Source organism: Pelophylax lessonae (assembly GCF_965119305.1).
Source record: "Pelophylax lessonae genome assembly, chromosome: 11".
NCBI classification, from domain to species: Eukaryota; Metazoa; Chordata; class Amphibia; order Anura; family Ranidae; genus Pelophylax; species Pelophylax lessonae.
This window is the reverse complement of record NC_138778.1, coordinates 173784444-173807632: the sequence shown is the minus strand read 5'-3', so window position 1 is coordinate 173807632 and position 23189 is coordinate 173784444. Positions and strand designations below refer to the sequence as shown.

At 46.0% G+C, this 23189-nt stretch overlaps 1 protein-coding gene across 6 annotated transcripts in view; it reads right to left on the bottom strand.

Annotated features, from left to right (window-relative positions):
• The window catches only part of KAT7 (lysine acetyltransferase 7), a 72307-nt gene that overhangs the window by 14941 nt on the left and 34177 nt on the right, over positions 1-23189 (bottom strand). For 3 of the 6 annotated variants that reach the window (XM_082271283.1, XM_082271279.1, XM_082271284.1), the window contains 7 exons: positions 22336-22418; positions 22094-22201; positions 7876-7974; positions 7493-7603; positions 6515-6706; positions 4220-4309; positions 3943-4083 (listed from right to left, as the gene is read on the bottom strand). In XM_082271283.1, the coding sequence (XP_082127409.1) occupies positions 3943-4083; positions 4220-4309; positions 6515-6706; positions 7493-7603; positions 7876-7974; positions 22094-22201; positions 22336-22418 (824 nt within the window). The remainder of the gene's footprint in view (positions 1-3942; positions 4084-4219; positions 4310-6514; positions 6707-7492; positions 7604-7875; positions 7975-22093; positions 22202-22335; positions 22419-23189) is intronic. The other 3 variants (XM_082271280.1, XM_082271281.1, XM_082271282.1) reach the window with 3 other exon arrangements.

Genomic DNA, 23189 nt, shown 5'->3' with positions numbered 1-23189 from the left:
GCAATACGGACCTACGTTACTTTAACTGACAATTGCGCAGTCATGCGACACTGTACCCAAATAAAATGTATGTCCTTTTCCCCCCACAAATAGAACTTTCTTTTGGTTTTTATTTTATGCGCTACAAACAAAACGACCAACAATTTTGAAATTTTTGAAATATGTAGTCTATAAAAAAAAAAAAAATCCTAATAAGCGTATATTGATTTGTTTGTGCAAAAGTTATAGTATCTATAAACTATTGGATATATTTGTGGAATTTGTTTTTTTTTTGTACTAGTTTTGGTGGCGATCAGCAACTTTTAGTGGACAAATTGTCACTAAGTGAAATTTTGAGAACCAGGGAAACTAATACAGTGATCAGTGCTAAAAATATGCATGGTCACTGTACTAATCATGCTGAATATCTATACTGATATGGACTGAGTAATGAGTTAGGATAGAAAAGGATGCCACATCGTTTGATGGAAAAGGAAATCAACCTACAGAGGGCTGAATTCAAAGATAAAATCAAAAATCAAAGTGAAAAAATGATGCAGCAGGCTAGTCCATTTTGCTGAAATTTCATTGCAGCAACTCAAAATGGTACTCAGTACTTTGTATGGCCCCCAGGTGCTTGTATGCTGCCTGACAATGTTAAGGCATGCTCCTAATGAGACAACAGATGGTGTCCTGGGGTATTTCCTCCCCGATCTGGACCAGGGCATCGCTGAGCTCCTGAACAGACAGAGGTGCAACCTGGCAGTGTCAGATGGATCGAAAAAAAAATGTCCCAGAAGGGTTCTATTGGATTTAGGTCAGGCAAGCGTGGGGGCCATTCAATGGTATTAATTCCTTCATCCTCCAGGAACTGGCTGCATACTCTCGCCACATGAGGGCGGGCATTGTCGTGCTCCAGGAGGAACCCAGGACCCACTGCACAAGCGTAGGGTCTGACAATGGATTCAAGGATTTCTACCCCGAGGACCGAATGGCAGTCAGGGTTCCATTGTCTAGCCTGTAGAGGTCTGTGCGTCCCTCCAAAGATATGCCTCCCCAGATCAACACTGAACCACCACAAAAACGGCCATGCTGAACGATGTTACAGGCATCATAACGTTTACCACGGCTTCTCCAGATCCATTCACTTCTGTCACATGTGCTCAGGGTGAACCTGCTCTCATCTGTGAAAAGCACAGGGCGCCAGTGGCAGACCTGCCAATTCTGGTGTTCAATGGCAAATGCCAATTGAGCTCCATGGTGCCAGGCAGAGAGCACAGGGCCTTCTAGAGGATGTGAGGCCACCCTTGTGAAGTCTGTTTCTGATTGTTTGGTCAAAGATATTCACACCAGTGGCCTGATAAAGGTAATTGTGGGGCTCTGGCAGTGCTAATTCTGTTCCTCCTTGCACAAAAAAGAGCACATACCGGTCCTGCTGAAGGGTTAAGGACCTTCTACAGACCTGTCCAGCTCTCCTAGAATCTCCTCCATGCGCTTGTGCTGGGAGACACAGCAGACCTGTTGGCAATGGCACGTATTGATGGGCCATCCTGGAGGAGTTGTACTGTCTGTGCAAACTCTATAGGGTCCAGGTATCGCCTCATGCTACCAGTAGGGACACTGACCCTAGCCAAATGCAAAACTAGTGAAAACGAGTCAAAAAAAGAGTAGGGAAAAAATGTCAGTGGCCTTCAACTGCAAAACCATTTCTGTTTTGGAGTTTGTCTCATTGTTGCCCACCTACTGCACCTGTTAATCAGTTTACGCTGCCTTGGTGTTACTGAAATTAACACTTGATGCTAACTTGACTTTGCTATACTCTGATAAAAAAGTGTTCCTTTAATTTTTTTTTTTTTATAGGATATATACACACACAAAATTATATATTATATCAGGGCTTGACAAATTTGCCTGAAATCTAGGAGCCAGCTAAAAAAGTTAGGAGCCAGTTTTTTTTTTTAAACTAACAACCAAGCTTTATTTAATAAAACGGATACTAAATTTACACATAAATACGACTAGAACCCCACTCTCCTCTATAGCGCAATTGGATGGAAACAGACTGTCTGTCTTTTTCCATCTGATGCCATCTGATCCGATCCTCCGATTACCGCTCCATAGAGGAGAATGAGGGGTCCAATCAGGTCTGTCTGAAAAACTGACAGGCGGACCTGATCAGACAGCCCGTGTGAAAGGGGCCTTCGGCTGTATATATAATATAAACATTCTTTTTTTTTTTCAATTCTTATTAAAAAAAAATGATATATATATATATATATATATATATATATATATATATATATATATATATATATATATCATTTTTTTTTTATAAGAATTGAAAAAAAAAAAAAGAATTTTTTTTTTTTTTTAATAATTAAAAAAAAGAAAAAATGTATTATTATTTATTTATTTTTTAATTTAAAAAATAAATTAATAATAATAACCACACTCCCTGTCCACTTACCTTTAAGCAAAGGTAACTGGACAGAGAGATGAAGCCTGCAAAAACTTCCCATCTCCTTCCAAAGAGCAGATGAGAAGGAAGGCATTGAGAACATGCATTACTCCCGGCCACCACAAGAGGGCGCCAGTTCCCCTAGCCTCTCATCTAACAGAAGAAGGCCGAAAAGCCGGGGCCTCAATTTATGGACGGCGTGGAAGTCCGTGCACTCGGGAAAGAAGGTGGGGGCGCAAAAGGGACAGGACAGCTCCTGCAGGGCCCCCCAGGCGCCAGGTCGCTAATTCTAGTCGCAAATGCGACCTGGCGCCCGGGGTTTGTCGAGGCCTGTATTATATATACATACATACACACACACACACATATACATATATATATATACATACACACACAGACACACACTCCTTTCGCAGCGTGGCCGCCCTGTAGCAGTATAACAGCTATAGGGCGGACAGCAAGTGGTTAAAAAAATAAATTTCATTTTTTAGCAGGGAAAAAAAAACCTGCACTATAATTTTGTTTCTAGGAGCCTGAATTGCACCAGCAATCAGCAGATCGCTGATGTCATGTAGGTCTCCTGCAGAATGAGTGTAAGCCGTCTACCCACACATCGCATGGGCAGGCAGTTTCCCCACTGACAGGATCAATGAACTACCAGAGCGCTTTGGTAGTTCGAGAACTACAACCCGCCAGCTGCACAGGATGTCGGTACTTGTAGCTCATTCATTCACAGAACTCTATGAATGAATGACATGGCTGTGTAGGCAGAGCCCCGCACAGCCACACTCTTCAAAAAGTGACAGCTAGTACCAGGAACTTCTCCATGTACTGCCATCACAGGGAGGGAGGGGATCGGCTGCAGAAGTGGGAACAGGTTACACGTTCCACCCTAGAAAACAGGTGGCACATGTAACCTGTTCCCAAAGGTGAACTTAACAGTTAAATGCATGTGGACAAAAAACCACGAAGAGATCAGTGTCATTATAGTCAGAGATTGAGTCAGCTAAAACTGAACACAAATCTCCAGGCGGGAGGGGGGATATAGTCCTAAGAGCATGCCATTCTGCTTATTGCCCATCTTCCTAGGCTCAAGGGCACCAGTGATCTGCTGAGTTGCTTAACAAGAGAAAATTGGGAGACCCAAACCACTGCTAATGTGATAAGTGAACTGATTAGCAGATTTGTTGTGGTCCCAGAACACTATACACACTGAAATAGAATCACTAGCTTGATTCTAAAATAGAATAGTAACACGAGTGCTAGCTCATCTTCTGGTGCCGACAGTGGTAGTTGCAGCACAACCTAATTAAAATAAATAATTCACTCCCCTATTGCCTACATGACTGCACAGGTGCTTTTCAAACAATCAGCACTGTCACAGAGGCAGGGAGAACCCTCATCATTCTGTGTTTGGACTAGTTTTCCCAACTATACACCAGTAGTTTGCTGGATTCCACAACACTGAGCGAATCATCTACATATGATCAAAAGGAGGATCATACCTTTGAAAAGTAGCCTATAAGATGGCAGCCGGTATTGTCTGCTTCAGTCATGACATAGAAAAGGAATGGTTCCACATCATAGTACAGTGTTTTGTGGTCCAGGAAAAGCTTTGCAAGAAGGCACAGGTTTTGGCAATAAATCTGAAAGCAGAAATGTCACAGCAATGCATTTAATCATTCAGCGCTAATGAGCTTTTCTGTACAACACTCTGTTAATGACAGGGATTGCTTAGTGGGAGTTCTACAAAACAGAAAGCCTATGAGCTGTAATGCTAACCTTGTTCTTCTTTCCATCTACTTCAAAAACAGAGATGGATCCCTTCCGATAGATCTCGTCCCCAGGAGGGTGTTTCCACACACATTTCGCCTGAGGAGAAAAGCAGGCATTAGAAATTAGCTTTCATCTGACAGAATACCAGTAAGTTTCAGCACCAGCTACCGACATGGGGGGATTAGGCACTATACAGAATAAACCCGGATGTGGCTAAGGAAAAAATAAAAATCTGCCATCCCTGTACAAAAAAAATTAAAAAAAAAACGAACACACAACACTTAAGCAGATTCTTCCACCCCAAGGAAAGTCAAGTAAGCTAATCTTTCACAATAGTCTAAAAAATAAAACACTGTGCAAGCATACTAAGATGACTGTACATTGTTCTTCATAGTCGCAGTGTTAAAGAAAACCTGTACTGAAAAATGATATATGCTGCCAGTATGGAAAGCAACCTTGTCACCAGCCTAACCAAATAACCAGATAAACATACTAAATAAAGTTACTTACATACCCATAAGTCAGGCTTGCTTCATTTTTCAATTTTGCTCCTCCCAGATGATTGAAAACTTAAAAGTCCATTTTCAGCAATGTGGGGAGCCAAACTGAAAAATAAAGCCAGAATGGCATTTCATGGACAATCTTCGCAGATCATGCAAGGCATCCTTGGCTGCTGCCAGGACCTTGGCTGACATCAGGACCAGGATGGGGGTGCAGCTGGGTCTCTGGAGAGCACAACCTCCACAACTAATAAGGCTGCATCCAGCACAGCTAGGAGTTACACTGCTAAAAATAGAACCAGCCTTATTTTTATATGGTTAGGCAGGGGTGGTGACAAGGGATGAACTCAGGGTTTGGTCCACACTTGGGTATGGACCAACCTGGACTCCCACTCACACTGCAGCCAGGGCACTCTCCTCCCCAGGGCTACATGTGCACAAAGTGATGGGGATGCTCATGAAATCACTGACCAAATATGGCCCAGTACATGTAGCTGTGGAGTGGGGGAATGCCCTGGCCACAGTTGACTGGACGGCAGTGGGCTGAGTGACTGCTTTCCTACCAGGTTTGGTCCAAACCCAAGCTCATCTTTAGTGGCGACAGGGTCTCCAACTGTCTCTGATGGCATTAGGTGCATACTTATTTCAGGTCTGTCCCTCAAACTATCAAAGCCAGAGACCAGTGGGGAGAGCGTAATGCACCATCAGAGCTGGCTGCCTGCACCCAGAAAAGAACCAAGATAGTGGCAAGGAACTGATGTATGGCACCTGAACAGCGGATTGCAGCGGGACAAGGCTGGATTACCTGTGCAGGCAAGTATATTTTGAAGAGAATGCAGCACTACAGGTACATGGGTGACAGTGGGGGCAGTTGATTTGCGCAAGTAATCTACTAAGGCGCTAAGTAATCTACCAGACAAACTCCTGATGCATTAGACTAGAATTGTACGACTCCAAGCCTAAAGGTCCCCAGATCGTGATTCAAAGACCAATCACAGAAACGCCTAAAACTGAAAACAGTTGGACAATATTGCCTTACATAAAGGTGGGATCCAGCTGGACAGAAAAACAAGGGCTCATTCACACAAACTCACTTTACCAATTTATATAATAAGATAGAAAGCAACTTTAGGTGCGCTCTCGTGCGGTGTAAAAAGATTTAGGTCTTCTAAAAAAACAAAAAAAAACAAACACACACTTCTCCATCAAACCAACATTTAGTGCTGGTTCACATTTGTGCAATGCGGGAACGCTGCGAATATGCAGCGTGATCCCGCATCCGCACCTCTGGCAGTTCACACTGCCATATGCGATTCGCAGGGGGTGTCAATTAAAAGTTGACACCCCTCAGTTGCGATCGCATATCGTAGTGCGATCTGCACGTTCGCACAGAATCGGATCGCACTAGTGTGAACCACTATGCAATCCGATTCTGCTGCGGATAAAAAAAGCCTCATGTGCGAGTTTAGTGCGGATGTGGTGCGAGTTCAGCCATACAAACTGTATGGCTGAAATTTGCACCTCACATGAGATCGCATGTAATTTAGGAGCAGTGCGCTCTGAATTACATGCGAACTCTGATCGCACTAATGTGAACAAGGCTAATACTGACCCTACATTTGCCATTCATTCCTGTTCACAGCAATGTCTATTACAGAAAATACACATGCTATCAGATACCTTAGAACATTCAAGTACCAATAGATTTCAAAGAAAAGGAATTAGAAAATGGCACAATCAAACTGCCTTCCAACTCACTGAATCCCTGAGTAGCGAAGGCATACAAAGGATGATGGCTCACCATGTGTCTTCGGAGGATAGTCTGACTCTTCATGTACTTTAGACAGAATTCACACATGTAGAGCCGGCCTAGGCGTGCATACTCCTCTGGATATGGAGAGTGGTACCAGGTGTCCAGCTCATATCGACCAAAGACTATAGTCTTAATCATGTTGCTTCCTTCAGTGATCTGGCCTTGCAAACGCAGCTTCTCCTGAAAAGACAATGCAGAGTACTTACCAAAAAGTTCTAAAGGGAGGTATGTAAATAAAGTGGGCAACTGGCTTTGCAGCACTCGGGATATAATAATCACTACCAGAAACACCATCTGCGTGAAAATTGAATAGTCTTCAATGTTTCTTTAAAAGCTTGCTGGTAAGTGAACGCCAACATTTTGCTTGACCGCCCTTCCTCTACAATCATCATTTGCTTTATACATACCTTTTTACCATGACTCTCTGGTTTAGAGATGTCTTTTCCACTTCTTGTCCCTGGGTGGGTTCTAAATACTGCAGAGAACATGCACATGTAGTGGAGTTAGCGTTTTCTGCAGCATTCACCAAAGCTAGTTAGTTAATGATGCCTGCCAGAGGGCATGTTCTTAAAGTTATGTGCTCAAACACAGTAGGTTGAATGTGGCTGGGCTTAAGAGGACCAGCACTGGATCGCATACAAGAAAAGTCATCAGGGACAGCACTAAAGTAGTGAGTATTGCAGCAAAAACTGCAAAGTTTAAATGGAAAATAGCAAACAATTGATATTTAAAATAATTTTAAAAACAAATTGTGCTACTCATTTTCCTACTGGGGGGGGGGGGAGAGAGAGAGAAGAGGGACAGACACAAAGCACATCTAACTGCTTTGCATAGACTCTAAATGGTGTATGTAGTGTTAGCACACTGATGAATCTGTTGGCATTTTAATATAGTTATCAAGTCCCACTACTCCTGGCAATCTCACATTCATTCAGTACAACAGGAAGGTGGTTGTGGACTGCTTACCAAGTCTTCCGAGGCTCTTGCCTGGGCCCTTCGGAAAAGTTCCAGATCGTACTCACTGGTCAGGTTTTCCAAGAGTGGCTCTCTAGTATTACCATAGTTCTGCCTGTGCTCCTGTCAACAGAGAAGTCATATTGATAACAAATGGATATGGCCTAAACCCAAATCTTGTTCACATGTGAAGTCAATTGTAACTTCCCAAGTAAATTGTAACTGCCCAACTTTCAGAACCTCAAATGCAGGTAATAGATCACACTGTTAAAAAGCTAAAAACACAGTCCAAGCAAGTATTGCAGAGGCTCTGCAATGTAAATATAGAGCACAAGCAATATAGTTTATGTAGCGTAGGAAAAACAGTTTTCAGAATTCAGCATCTGTAATCCTACCATATACTTCTCTTTCTGTTCTTTGGTTAGGCCTGAGTTCCTCTTCTTTCTCAATTCTGTGACTTTCTCTTTGTACCGGAGTTGACGTTCCGTGGGAGCCTTAAAATGACAAGTATTAACGTCACTTCTGTCACCCTGGTTTCTTCAGAGTCCCCCAGAAAAACACTGGGGCTTGGCACATTTAAACACACGGTCATCCTTTTATGACCTATAGTGTAAACCTGATTACCTTTCATTTAAGTCAGCCTAAATTATTTCAGGAGTTAAAAATGTATTTTTCTTTCCAGTCTTTTGAGGGACACAGGAAGTCTTAAACCTTCAGGTTATATTGCCATCTACAGGAGGGAGGAAGGCTGGACAAAAAAAAAACACAACACTATAGGCCAGCCCAGGATAACCTCTTACTATCCCCATGATACAGTTCTTACTGGTGTCCAAAGAGGATTGATTACTTTTTTGGAGCCCTGCTACGCTTAAAGCATTTTTTTTTTGTTTTTTTGGGTAACAAACAGATCCTGTTCCCTTAAAGCATGTTACACAGCACAGTGCTTATGCTGTGTAATTTGACCCCCCCCTTTGTATCACCTAAAAAACCTGTCTGATTTTGCCAGTTTCTACCCTTCCCTCTGTACACACATTGACCACAGTATATCATTGCTGCTGAGCCCTGACACCGTGGTCAGTTTATGTGCCTCCATCATCTGCAGTCCTGCACTATCCTTCCCTCCCCCTCCTGCTCATGTCAGTGCCCCCCCCTCCCCTCCTGCTGCGCTTATATTCAATAATTATCCCATTCCCTCTGTAATGTAACAATAAGTGTTCCTGTGATCAGTACCTATATCAGATCATGTAAATGCTCGGCTCTTTCCCCTCCTCCCCGCCCGGAAGGGGAGGGGCTTGGCCCCCATCCGCTGGAGCTGTCAGCAGGGCAGAGGAGAGAGCCGAGGAGTCAGATGAGCGACAGGAGCTGCTCCGATTTAGGTACAGATCAGCATATTTTTTTCTATAATACAGAGACACTTATTGTTATATTACAGAGGGGGATGGGATGATTTTATACAAGTGGCTTAACAACCACCAAGTCTATTTTTTTTTTTTTTTTTTTAATTCTCTTCAAATCAAGACTTGACTATGACTGGACAGTTGCTGACTACAGTATAAGGCCACTTACTTGTTCCTGGATCCAGTGATGTCCTCACCTGAGGCGATTCTTTAAATCTGCTTTGGGTGCAGGCACCAGAATCTGAAGTAAGGGAAACAGGAAGGGATGCCGGTTTCCTACTGTGCATGCACAAGTTGCACCTGTGATGTGTCCCAGAATACTGTGGGGGAAGGAGGCGAACTTCAAGCTCCGTTTGCCATGGCGATCTCAACCAGGTATGCTCCACCCTCCCCCTAAAAGAGTGCCAAATATGGCATTGCAGGGAAGGTGGGGGGGGGGGGGGGGGTTGGGGTGTAAAAGAAACCCTTTCATTTTTTTTTTTTTTTTTTTTTTTTTTGAGACAAGGTGGTATTGCAGGCTCAGAAAATCCTTCTTGCCTAAGGTAGTTTCTTCCTTTCACCTCAACGAGGACATTGGTCTTCCATTAAGCTCCAATTCACCAAAGAAAATATCACTCAGTTGTTTGGGTGTAGTCAGGCTGAGGGAGTCCCTCAACCACAGCTTCATTAACCACTTTCTTCTATTCTGACACTTCGCTCCTACATGTAAAAATCTTTTTTTTTTAGAAAAATTTAGAAAAACTACCTGGAACCCCCAAACATATTTAATTTTTTGTAGCAGATACCCTATAGAATAAAAATGGTGTGTGTTATCAATTTATGTCACAAGGTATCCGCGCAGCTGTTTTTTTAAACGCAATTTTTTGGGGGAAAGAAAATTTCATGAATAAAAAAAAAAAAAAAAAAAAACAACCCCCCCCCCCCCCCCCCAAATGTTTTTGTATAATGTGAAAGATGATGTTACACTGAGTAAATAGATATTCAACATGTCACGCTTTAAAAATTTGTCTGCCCGTGGAATGGCGGCAAACCACGGTGTTTAAAATTCTCCATAGGGGATGCATTAAACGCCTTTACAGGTTACCAGTTTGGAGTTGCACAGGAGGTCTGGTGCTAGAATTATTGCTCTCGATCTGGCATTCACGACAATACCTCACATTTGGTCCGATTGCCTGAACCACATGCAGGGAATGCAGAGCAATTTCTTTAGGATATTTAGGCCTGGGACATAGGGAAAGCAACACAATGTCTTCATTCAAATGGAAAACAGACAACCTTTGGAAGGAACGGACAAGGACGAAGAACCACCTTAACTCTGTAAACCAACAGGTAAGGTAAACGACAAGACGGCGCCAGCTCCGACACCCTGCACGCAGAAGTAAAAGCCACCAAAAAAAGAAGACCACCTTCTGGGACAACATAAGCAGGGGAACCTGCCGATATTTTCAAAGGGAGATGCCTGGATAACTGACACCACCAATTTGAGGACCCACGGCGGTAGGAACCAAGTGTCGAGCTCCCTGGATAAAGGTATGCACCAAAGAAAGTGTGGCCAATGTACATTGAAAGGAAAACCGCCAAGGCCAGAACCTGGGCCTTGATGGTACTCAAGGCCAGGCGCTGCTCAACCCCCTGTTGGAGGAAAGCCAAGACTCGAGCCACCGCAAAGAAGGCGAGGGAGAACCCCAAAAGACTCACACCACGCAAAGTACATCTTCCAAATACAAGGTTTGTGAATACAAAAAATACACATAGTGACTTACTCTTAGGCAAGTAAAGGCTGGTACAGTAGGAGAATGGGATCATCCATCTTCTTGTCCTGGATACCGTTGCAGAAAGGAGGGGTGCCGGTGTAATGTTAAAAAACCCTACCTCGTCAAAATTCCCTTCCCTCGTCACTTCCTGTTAACATACGTCATGGAACAGCTGAGCAGCTTACCACTGCGCATGCTCCCAGCTCCGGAGGGTAGCACCTACGTCATTGAACAGCTGAGCAGCTTACCACTGCGCATGCTCACAGCTCACTAGGCTGGCGCTGCTTTCTTTCATTTATTCTCATCAGAGCCTTTCCTTGCTCCAGCTGGCAGACGCTTTTCGGGGGGGCCCCCCTCCCCCCTTTCAGCTCATCCTTTTTTACCCATTTTTTACTTTCTATATTTTTACCTCATGGTCTGCCACCCACCAACATCAGAGAGCACCATGTAATCATCGACTTCATCTTCCAAATAGAATGGTAGATTTTCTAACCTTTAACAGCGTAGGAATCACCCAGACAAACCTCTATCCTTCAGCACCTGGCTTTCAACATCCAAGCCATTAAAACCAGCAACTGCAAAGCAGAACGGAGGATTGGTCATTGGGACAGCAGATCTTCCCTGAGAGGAAGTCTCTAACAAGCAATGGCGACCAGCCGTACAAGATCGGCATACCAAGACCGGCGAGGCCAGTCTGGAGACACCAGAAAGACTGCAGACCCTTACTGCATCGATCCTGTTCAGGAGTCCTGGCAGAAGTTTGAGGGGGGGAAAAAAAAAACATAAATCAGATGATACTGACGCCAAGGAGCCACTAATGCGTCGGCCAGAGGATCCTGACACCATGCTACAAACCTCTGTACCTTCCATGGAATGTGTACAGCAGAGAGGGCTGGAACAATCGTTCCCACCTTAGAATGCCAGCTACTTCCCGACCTGCCAGGACACTACTCGTGCCCCCATGGTAATCTACATATGCCACGGCCGTGGCATTGTCCAACTGAATTTGTACCGGACACCCATGAAGACGAATTATCCAATGAGCTAGACAAAGTCTAAATGCTTGGAGTTCCAGTACATTGATCGGCAGTCTACTCTTCCCAAGTCCAGGCCCCCTGAGCACAAGCTGTGCCAAGGACACCTCCCCACTCGGACAGGCTGGCATCCGTGGTGGCAACAGCCCAGCACAGGGGTAGAAGGATTTTCCTGTCGAAGAACGAAGCCACCTCTAGAGACTGGATTCTTGTCCCATTTCACCAGAATCTTTTTTGCAGCAATCTCATGTGGAACTGTGCAAACGGAACTGCCTCGAAGGTAGACACCATCAGGCCCAGCACCCGCATGCAATGCCGGAGGGATGACCGTCTGCTGGACAACAAAAGTTGAATTGCCTCCTGCAATTTCTACAGTTTTACAATAGTCCAGTTTTGTGGACGGAACCAGAGCAGACTTCTGAAGGTTCAGAACCCAACCAAACTCCCTCAGAGATCGCAGAGTTCTCTCCAAGGTGTCCATCAGAGCAGTCAAAGACTCTGCTCGCAGAAGATCGTCCAGATACCCCAGTACCACAATCCCCTGCTGATGCAACAATGCTAGCACTGGGGACAACACTTTGTGAGGACCCGAGAACTCCATTCGGAACTTCTGCACCCGCACAAAGCAGATTAGCGCCTTGAGGTCCAGAATTGGACGTACCTTGCCTTACTTCCAGGGAACTGTAAACAGGTTTTAGTAAAACCCCTGAAAACATTCCGAAGGAGGAACCGGGACAATCAACCCATGAAGTAACAAGTCTTGCACTGCCCCAAAGTGACCCCGTAAGCGATCTGGGGACAAGTGCAGGTTGGAAGGGAAGAACCTTTCCCGAGGAAAAGACTGAAACTCGTTCTTGTAGCCGGACCGAATGACTGTGGATCCACTTGACCTGTATGGGTGAGGGCCCCCTTCATGCAGAGGAAGCCTTGTCTGCAGGTCTGGAAGAGCCCCTAGTGGCTTGCCAGACCAGGTCCTCTTTGAAACCCCCCCCACCCCCCCCGGGTGAGGCTCTGAAGGACTTTCATCCCTTGAGGGAAGAAAAAGGCCTCTTATGAGCCGAGAAAAAAGGCCCACGTCCACGACGGGGCTCCTTGCCCTCGGTAGCCTACGGAAGAAGAGTACTTTTCCCCTCTGAGAGACTAATGAGGTTATCCAAGGAAGCTCCAAACAGGCGTTCCCCCCCCACAATGGGGAGATCAGATAGATTAGACCAACATGGTCAGCCAGATAGGACGCCGAAGCACCACTGCTAATACAGACAGCCTAAAATCAAAGGAGCCGCATCCAAAGAGGCATCACAGAAACTGTAGCCCCTGAATCAACTGATCCGCCAGCTCCCCAAAGGGCAGGAGGAAGCGGTTACCCCTCCAGATCTCAGCATAAATGTTTAGCCTACTCGTCAGAGTTTGCGACACCAGGGCAATAGTAAATACCGGCCTAAGCCGAACCAGCCATAGTGTAACATATGGCGGGCGAGAGACTCCGTTCTCCTATTAACCGGATCCTTTGAAGGCCAAGGACTCCTCAACTGGAATTAAGGTAACTTTATTTAACCTGGAAACCAGTGAGTCCGCTACAGTTGGGACCGTCCACTTTTTAAAGCAGAGAATCCTTTTAAGGATACCGCATAGTTATACGCTTAGGGACCACAAAAGTGCGATTTGGACAACCCCACTGTTATGTGACAATGTTGTCAAAGTAAGCAGGAAAGGGGAACACCCCCGCCACAGTGGAGGACCTGTGATGCCAAAAAGGGACCGGCGCCATTTGATGCAGCAACTCCGCCATGATTAAAATGTCACGCTCCGACACAATCAGTGCATCCACCAGCAGTGGGGGCAGTGGGGTGACTCACGTCCGCAGCGGGCAAAACAGATTAAGGATCTGATGGACAGATGAGGCAGGGGAGGGCCGTAACCGGAAAAACAATCAGGGGAGGGCCGCCCAAATGCAATCCTGCAAGGGGGACGCCAACCCAGGGTCCACGAATGGACCACCTACTGGACCCCACAAAAAATCAAGGGGGGGGGGGTCGCACAACAGGAAACAGCTCCCTGTTGTAATGCAGACATGGTATCCTGATGGTCCCACTTTGCTAATAGGGGTAGAAGCCCTCAATAATAGCGGCATGGTTGACATCAAAATTTAAGTCCCACCGTCCCAGGTAGGGGCCCATGTCCACCCCAAAAACCCTTCAGGGGTAGTGGGGGGCAGCTACTTACCATACCAGGAACAGGGTGGGCACCACTCCTGACAGACCACCGCTTCATAGGGATGTGGGTGGCTGTCTGCCAGGAGGATCGCTGCAACTCAGGCCGAGGCTAGGGGGGGGGGGGGGGGGGACCCTCTGGATCTAGATTATTCAGTCCAGCAGTTGATAGTAGATTCTCACAAGAACAAAATAAAGATAGGAAAAAATCAATTTAAAAAAGGATTAAAATTGCCAGGACCAAAGATCCCAGCAAGGAACTAGGTCCATACTCATGGCTGGGCAGAAAAAAAAAAAACTGAAAAAATATAGCTGAGAGAGGGAGTATACCCCCTGGGACTGCCCCATAGGCGTAGTCAATCTTTTTCTTGCCTAGTGTGCCACTCCTGTAGGGGGCAGTAAAACCTAATGGTTGGAGAAGAATCGGGAGCTGTCAATGAACGAAAGAATTTTACACACTAATTTTTTTTTGTAATACCTTTATTGCCTTCACAAGCGATGAACATCAGCCCTTGTGACAACATGGGCCGTTATAGGTCCTCTTTATAGAGAGACTCCAAATCTCTCCTTTGCCCTCCCACGCAGCCGATCAGACTGAGCTTGGTCCGATCAGCTGCTTCTCTGGCCGCTGGTGGCCAGGTAAACAAAGGGGCAGAACTGGAAATTATGAATATGCGTTACTCCCTGTTTCCAGGGTTAGAGAGAGGGGGGGGGGGGGGGAACGTCGTCAGTTCCTCTCTATCTTTGTAACAGGCAGCCATCGCCGCATTGCTCCCGGCCTCCGCGATGGGACCAGAGAGCCGGCGGCAGAAGGGGGGTGGGACCCGCTTCCGCCCCCCCCCCCCCCCCCACGGAACTGTCAAAAAGAATCGCTAGCTGCAAAAAAATTATAGCAGGATGATGCCTGGATGGTGCAGGAATAATTCTGGTATTATCACTGAACCCCCAAGGGCATACGGGTTCGTCCATTTGGGATGGGGGTGGTGGTTAAGATGATCATTTCCCTTTTTATCATGACTCCATAAGAGTGCACCAACTCCTCGTTCCACCCTCTCTAGGTGGCTAATGCAGACCATTATCCAAGCTCATATCAAGATTGGTTACAACCTTTCCTGTCGAGGAGATCAGAGTTTTACTAGGTGGCTGTTTTGATATAATTTGATGCCAGGTACAAGTACAAGGTACTTCAGACTGTTCTAAACTATAGGAAATTTCCAGACCTCTATAATCTCTTGGGCCCATAAGCCTGTTTGCGGTGTTGCCCACCTCTCATTTGGACTTGATTTTGGATGTCCCGAAGGTTTAAAGAATGCCTGTGTCTTTAAATGGACAAGAAAGAAAGTAGGATTTTTGTATTTCCTGTAAAATCCCTTACCTGTCCATTGAGGGGCACCAGTCAGTCCCAACCCTCTTAATGATCATGCCCTCAGTAGTGCTTTGCTACAAAACGGAGACAGGCTGGCAGTAGGAGGGGTTGTCCTAGGCTTGCCTACAGTATTCTTTTTTTTGCCAGTGTCCAATTCTCCTGTAGGCAGCATAACCCAATCGTATCTTAGTTTGTGTCCCTCAAGGGACTCCGCAAAACGGATTTTACACAGGGTGTACAAAAGAAATAAATCATATGTTATCGCCAGCATAGCCATAGCCATACCCCAATGAGATTTTCCAGCTGTAGTTTTTTCCTTTCTGTAATGTGTCCCTCACAGCTAAATTTCAAGTTTTCTTTTTCCTGTATGTATTGCAAATCCATCTGGTTAATGCAACACCTTTGTTGAAATTAGTAATAGCTGCAATTGTTAAGTGTTACTAAACCCAGGGCCCTGCATTTACTATATCCAAGCTCACAGTACTCAGAAAATGCTAATGCAATTATTTTAGAAAATAAAAACTGCTAACTTGCCTTTCTCATCAGCAGCATATAGCAGTCTTGTGACTTCTATCAGTGTCCGACCGAACACTGGTTACAGCTGGTGTTTTTCTTCTACTTTGACTGTTCTGTAAAGGCTGCAGGACCGCCTGACCCTCCGGCTGGACAGTGCTGATCATATGCACCCTCCCAAGAAAAAAAAAAAAACCCACCACTTTTTAGCAAGATACACCAAACTGAACATGTGCAGAGCGCCCCCAAGACTCTGTACTATCAGGAGTTGGTTTGGGGACTGTGGAAGGGGAGGATCAAAGACGACAGGATTAGACAGCCTTTTTACACAATGCGCAGGATAAGGTTCCTTAGGTTCCATGGCAAGTATAGCAAGCATGCTTTACTGCATATACAGACTGATTTTTATGGTTGTGACTCTAGAAACACTAAGCCAAAATAGAAGTTTGTTGTTAATTCCACAAGAAAAATTGGATTTTTGACTTACCGTAAAATCCATTTCTCTGATGTTCACTGACGGACACAGCTTCAGATCTTCATAACAGTTGGGTTGTACTGCTCCCTACAGTAGGACACTAGGCAGAAAAAGTCTGGCTACGCCCATTGGCAGTCCCAGGGAGTATACTCCCTCACTCTGCTATAGGCACTCAGTTTAGTTGCAAGCAGTGTCAGAAGAATTACAACTCCTCAGAGGAGTGGGTGCTGTGTCAGTCAATGATCAGAGAAATGGATTTTACGGTAAGCCAAAAATCCCATTTTCTCTTTCGCTCAATGACGGACACAGCTTCAGATCTTGATAACTGTTCAGACGTCCGCAAGCAGTGTTAAACGTGAGGGGTGGAAACAGCAAAAAAATTCCCAAGGCTAAAACGGTAGCTCAACCAACAAAATTGGAGCCCATCTGAAAAAAACAAACAAATGCACCCTCGAAGAGGATCAGATCCTCTGAACAGCAGCCTGCGAAACCTTGCGACCAAAAGGAGCATCCGCAGATGCCAACACATCCACTTTATAAAACTTTGTGAAAGTGTGCACCAACGACCAAGTGGCCGCCTTGCAAACCTGCGTCACATATGCCTGATGACAGAAAGCCCAGGAGGCACTAAGCGCCTGAGTAGAGTGCGCCTTAACAGGGAAAGGAGGAACCTGACCCTTGATAGAATAGGCCTAAATAACTGTGTCTGATGCATCTGGAAATGGTCAAAGAGGAAGCGGACAACCCTTTACAAGGCCCATCCGTGAGCACAAAGTCTGACTTCCTGAAAGACTCTGTAGCTGCCCAGTGCACCCCAATTGCTCGGACCACATCCAAGGCATGTAAGGGAATTTCCTTCAGATGTTTAGGCCTGGGACACAGGGAAGGCAAAACAATGTCTTCATTCAAATATAAATCAGAGACAACCTTTGGAAGGGACGACGGACAGGTGCGAAGAATCACCTTATCTCGGTGAATCACCAGGTAAGGTGAACAACAGGATAACGCCAATTGCGAAAACCTGCACGCAGAGGCGATTGCCACCAAAAAGGCTGCCTTCTGTGACAGCGTAAGCAAGGGAATCTCCCAAAGATTCTCAAAGGGAGGCTTCTGGAGGATCGAAAAGCACCAAATTGAGGTCCCAAGACGGCAACGGAGCCCGCACTGGAGGAACCAAAGTTACACACCAGGGAGTGAGTGGCCAAAGGTCGTTAGAGGACGACCGCCAAAGGCGACACCTGGCCCTTGATGGTACTCAAGGCCAATTTCTGTTCATTCCCCCTGTTGAAGGAAGGTCAAGATCCAGGCCACCAAGAAGGAGCGAGGATGAACCCCAAGACTCCCAGCACGCAATGTAATCTTCTTCCACGTACGATGGTAGATACTCCTAGAAGTAGACTTCCTAGCTTTTAACAGTAAATCAGACCCTATTGGGCCACCAATGCATCTCTGGCATTTGCCAGAGGATCCCTTGACCGAGCCACACACCTCTACACCTTTCTGTTGAGCCGAGACGTGAAGGTAAGCATCCTTGATGTTCAAAGAGGCGAGGAAATCCTCCGATGCAGGAATGCCACCACCGTGAAAGGACTCCATTCTGAACTTCTGCACCTGCACAAAGCAGTTCAGCGCTTTGAGGTCCAGGATTGGACACACTTTGCCTTCCTTCCTGGGAACTGTAAGCAGGTTTGAGTAAAAACCCTGAAAATGTTTTGAAGTCGGAACCAGGACAATCACCCCTTGATGTAACAGATCTTTTACCGCCCCAAACAGACCTTTCAATTGGTTCGGGGACAGACGTTGGAAGGAAAAACCCTTGCAATGGGACAAGAGCCAAACCGAATGACATTGTGGACCCACTTGTCTTGCGTCCGAGAAGTCCACGGGTCCGGGAACCAGCGAAGACATCCCCCCCACCCCCGATACGGGTGAGAGCGCACCTTCATGCTAAAGGAGCCTTGTTCATTGAGCTAGAGAAGCCCGCTCTCGGCATGCCAGACAAGGATCATTTGCATCCTCCGAAGGAGGCCCTGAAAGTCTTTGAGCCCTTGTCAGTCGACCCTGAGGGACGAAAAAACTTCCTATCATCTGAAAAGGAAGGCCCACGTCTACAATGGAGGTTCTTTGCCCTTAGTAGCCTGCGGAAGAAATGTACTCTTCCCCCACTGTGAGACCTTTTATAATGTCATTCAGGGTATCTCCAAACAGGCGATCTCCTTGAAAGGGAAGATCAGTCAAGGCCTTTTTAGAAGTCTGGTCCGCAGACCAGCATTTGAGCCAAAAGACCCCCTGAAGGACCACTGCCAAAAAAGAGCCGAGCCACATCCTAAGAGGCATCACAGATAAACTGCAGCCCTTGGACCAGCTGCTCTGCCAGCTCAGCATAGGCAGGAGGGAGCTGCTTCCCCTTCAGGTCACGGTGTAAAAGCTTAGCCCACTCGGTCAGAGTTTGCGACACCAGGGCAATGGTGAATAACGGCCTCCATGTCAAACCAGCCAGAGTGTACATAGTGTGGGCGGGCCACTACCTCCGCCTTCTTGTCAGACAGACCCTTAAAGGCCGGGGACTCTTCAACCGGAATCATGGTTGCCTTGTTCAATATGGAAACCGGAGGGTCTTAAGAAGGGACTCCTCATAAGAGTAACGCCTAGTAAAAGGGCTTTAGAAAATAGGGCACCTGCAGACACCATGAAAATGTGCACTACACGTGCGGCGAGCAGGAAGTAAATTGATCCAGGAGTCAGCACCAGGGGAGGAGGAGGGGATCCCACTGCCAAAATCGCCGCACAGGGCTACACTGTCATGGCCACCGCTATTTCCAATGGCAAACCACAAGAAAAAGGCCCCCGGACTACACAAACATGGCCGCCATGTATAGAAACACAGGCTACAACAAAATGGCGGCACCACAAGGCTTACAGGGACTCAGGAGAGAGACCAGGCTTTAAAGACAGATCCAGGCAGGAGCCCCCCCTCCATACAATTATCCATTCGGTCACCGGTGGCAGACCACCCTGGCCCCCATTGCCAATTAGCGGGTGGGGGATAGGATAGAGGACGGGGGAGTGCCTGACAGGAAGGAGGGGAACCCGGGGGACGGACCATCCTAAGTAGGGGCCCACATCCACCCAATAACTCACCAGGGGGAGGGGGGGACAGCTACTCACCATACCAGGAACAAGGCAGGTACAGCTCCAAACAGAACCCCTCTCCATCGAAATGGGGGGGGGGGGGGCTGTAGGCCAGGAGGAACGCTGCGACTCGAGATGAGACCCCGGTCGTATGCGACCTCACGAAGAGTTTACCTCGCAGGTCAGCCCCCATCCAGTGGGGCTATATTGCGGCCACCAGTTAAGAGGGATTGGATCCCAATAGACGGTCCTTTTGGGAAGCAGTGCAGGCGTAGCTGTGACTCATGATACCATCCAACACAAGAACCAAACTAACTCTGTCACAGGAAGGACTCCCAAACTGAGGGAGTATCATGTACCATCAAGAGAAAGAGTTGTGGCCCAGATGGGGCAAAGCACTAGAGACCAAGTGGACACATTGTGGTTGATTTAATAAAAGTGGAGAGTGCAAAATCTGGTACAGCTCTGCACAAAAACCAATCAGTTTCCAGTTTTTTTTTTTTTTCGTCAAAGCTTAAAGTGATTGTATAGTCTTTTTTTTTTTTTTTTTTTTTTTTTTTAAGGGGGAAAAAAAAAACACATGTTATACTTACTAGCTCTGTAGCAGTGGATTTTCAGAGCGGTCCGGATCCCCCTCTCCTCTAGCAACTTGCTCTGGGAGCACTTGAGCCGAGTTACACCTCCCTGTGTCCAGACACTGAGCCCTGCCCTCTCTCTGATTGGCTAACTGACTTTGATTGACAGCAGCGGCCGCTGCCGTATATCAGCCAATTAGGAGGGAGAATCTTGGACCGTTGAAACACTCGTGGACATCACTGGACAGAGGGGGACCTCAGGTAAGTAATAAGGGGGGCTTCTGCACACAGAAGACAAAAAACCTGACATAAGCCCTTTAATTGAACAAGCTGAAGCAAATTGCCGATTGGCATACACAGCTGCACCATCTTTTGCACTCTCCGGTTTTAGTAAATCAACACCCCTTAGAGCAAGCAAACCTAGGGTGAGAGAAAATCAAAGCAACAAACAACCAGGGAAAGTGCATTATTCTGTGCAGTAGCAGAGGGAAGAATGACGGGTACGGTCCACTATGTAACAAATTCCTCTCAAAGCGGAACAGTTCTGTCACAATACCAGGTGGGGCTCAGTTTACTGCAAAAAAAGAACAAAGACAGTCTCTTCAGAGATAAGATTGTTGGGACTCTAAATCCAAGTCAGAGATGGTCAGAGTGACTGGTGACCCAGCCTGTTTCTAAGGCCAAGGGGAAGGTCAGAGCTAGACTCTGCACCTTGTGGTGGTGATGAAACTAGGCCAAATATAGGATAAAGGCCTAAAGGTACAAGACAGATTGTGTCGGGTGGGAGTCAGATGTGACCAAGTCACTGCAAGTAGCCAGTTGGAACACACCAGAGTATGGAGTTCTATATGGAGCTTTTGCAAAGCAGAAACAGCGGATGGCTGATGCTACCAATATACTGAACTACTAGTGATTGGCACCTTCAGTGTCCTTCTCCTAGTGAGTCTTTAGAAACCGTGCAAGCGCTAAGGTAATGCCGCAGCTCTGGACCTGAAAAGCACCACAAGCAGAATCCAGTGCCTGAAGGTCACTTTCCAGGCTAGCTCCAGTCCAGTCAGGTCATCAGCACATCTACGTCGGAGTAAGGAGGAGAGGCCAATATAAATAGTGGCCATTAGGGGACCAGCTCAAGCAGTGATGTAGTGAGGAATCTAAACTTAAGTCAATGCAAGAAATACAAAAATAAAAAACAGTAGCAAACCTGGATAGGCTTTTCCCAGTGCAGCTAACAAAGAGGTCCATCCTCCTAAAACACAATTAAAAGAAAGGAGGAATGCAGAACTAGTGGAGAGTGTTATCTTAGGCTGGCCTACAATTGGTTTGCCAGTATCAAATCCATATACAGGCAGCAGTTTAGCACAATAGTATCTGAATCCCTGTGTCCCTCAATGGACAAGAAAAAAAAAGTCTGATGCCAATTATTGCCCATTATCTCATTAGCAGAACATTGATTTGTGCAATTCAAACCCTCCTCTCCCCCTCTAGATCATACCCCAAAATTGCTTTTTACCTTGGTTATATAGCAATAAACCGTTTATTACTATAACCTCACCAAATTTTTGCAGGGGCCATGGCTCAGCTCCTATAGATGTAGAGAGACACCCCAGAACAACATCTCCCAAGAGCCCCTTCCCTACACAGTGTGGGCAGGTTATTGTGATTAAAGGCAACAGCGATGTTTTGCAATTCAGCACTTGGATTTCAGTGCAACAAAGGCACTGTGTTGTCAGTCAAAACATAAGGACACTGGATTTCTAGAAGATCAAAAGGGTATTTTTCTGTAATTGCAGTGTTTTTAAAAGGATGATAATATGCAGGAAAATGTGCATGTATTGCAACAATGTACTAGATTTTTTTTTTTTGCGCCCGACTTTTAAACGCTTTGCAAATAAGGATACTGCCAACAAGCACTTACATCACTCAGTATCAGAGATGTAATCACTCAGGAAGCACATGCCTATGTGCGACAAAATAAATCAAAATCTGTTGAAACCCGTTAAAATGAATGAAACTGTCAATTTCGGGTCAAGCTAGTCTTTACATGCCAATAAGCCTTAAAGATTTGTCAGACACACAGCACAACGAAGCAGTAACGGCAGATCTATTCCTGAAAGATTTGCAAGAGCTGCCCCCTGACGAAATTACGACTGCACTCACTTGGTGGCGTGTGGCATGCCTGTTATTGTCATCCTGCCTGTGGGACAGCATCCGCTCTTCCACCTGTTTGTCACGACTCTGTGCTCTCACCTGAAATTCATCACAATTCTGTAAATGTAAGCAATCACGGAAGGGTCAGGTCAGCCTTCTTGAGAAACGTGCACAAGTATAAGCAGACGAACCCCTTCACCTTGCACACAGTGCTGTGACTAATGGGGTGCTGAACAAGACAAGCAGATTACCTTGCATTCGTCCGCAGACAGGTTGTGGTATAATGGGCAGCCGGAGATCGAGAAATGCCTCTCATGTTTCCCAGTGAGGTGCCCTAAGGAAAATTGATAGTATTAAGAAGCAGACAAACTCTGTATCAAATAAGAAGGATAAAGGGGATCTGTTATGAAAGAGCATAGAAGCCACCATTGCTGTACACTCCTAAAAACACTTCCTTTTATTCTCCTATTGAAGCAGACTGCGAGGTTGTTTGAGACCCAACGTGCATATTTACAGAAGACATTAACTTAAAGCTCCCCTCTCTCACCACCCTCATGCCGCTGGAAGTAACAACTGAAAAATAACCAACAGGCTACCATACCTACCTAAAGTCCCATGAGACACTGGAGTTTTGAGCCTTCTCTTCCTACAGCAGAATGGCAAGATCCTTTTTGGGTGTCCACTTTGCTGCATGGGTGACAGACCATTTCCATTGGCTGTCCAGCAGCAGGGTCCTGACAAACTTCAGGACTACACATGTGACAGTGGACTCTCAAGGGTGGAGAGGGGGAAGGTTTTTGAAGAAAAAAATAAATAAATTAATAGTGGGGAGTTAATTAGGGTGCAGGAAGATGGGCAGGAGGCCTGTCATGAGAGACATTTGAGGCTACAATTGTGTACTTTTTTAGTCTGGAGTTCCTGATCTGCATTTTTTGCTGCTGGTCAAGGACTCAAAGTATTGCAGCCAGAAACTAGCTGTTACGGATGGTGGTCCACAATGGCAGCCTTCCTATTTTTTCCAGGATATGTTAAATTTAATGTGATAATTGCTTGCATTTAGGTGACTGCAAAAGGTTAAGATATTTAGCTTTCTTGCAGCACTTTC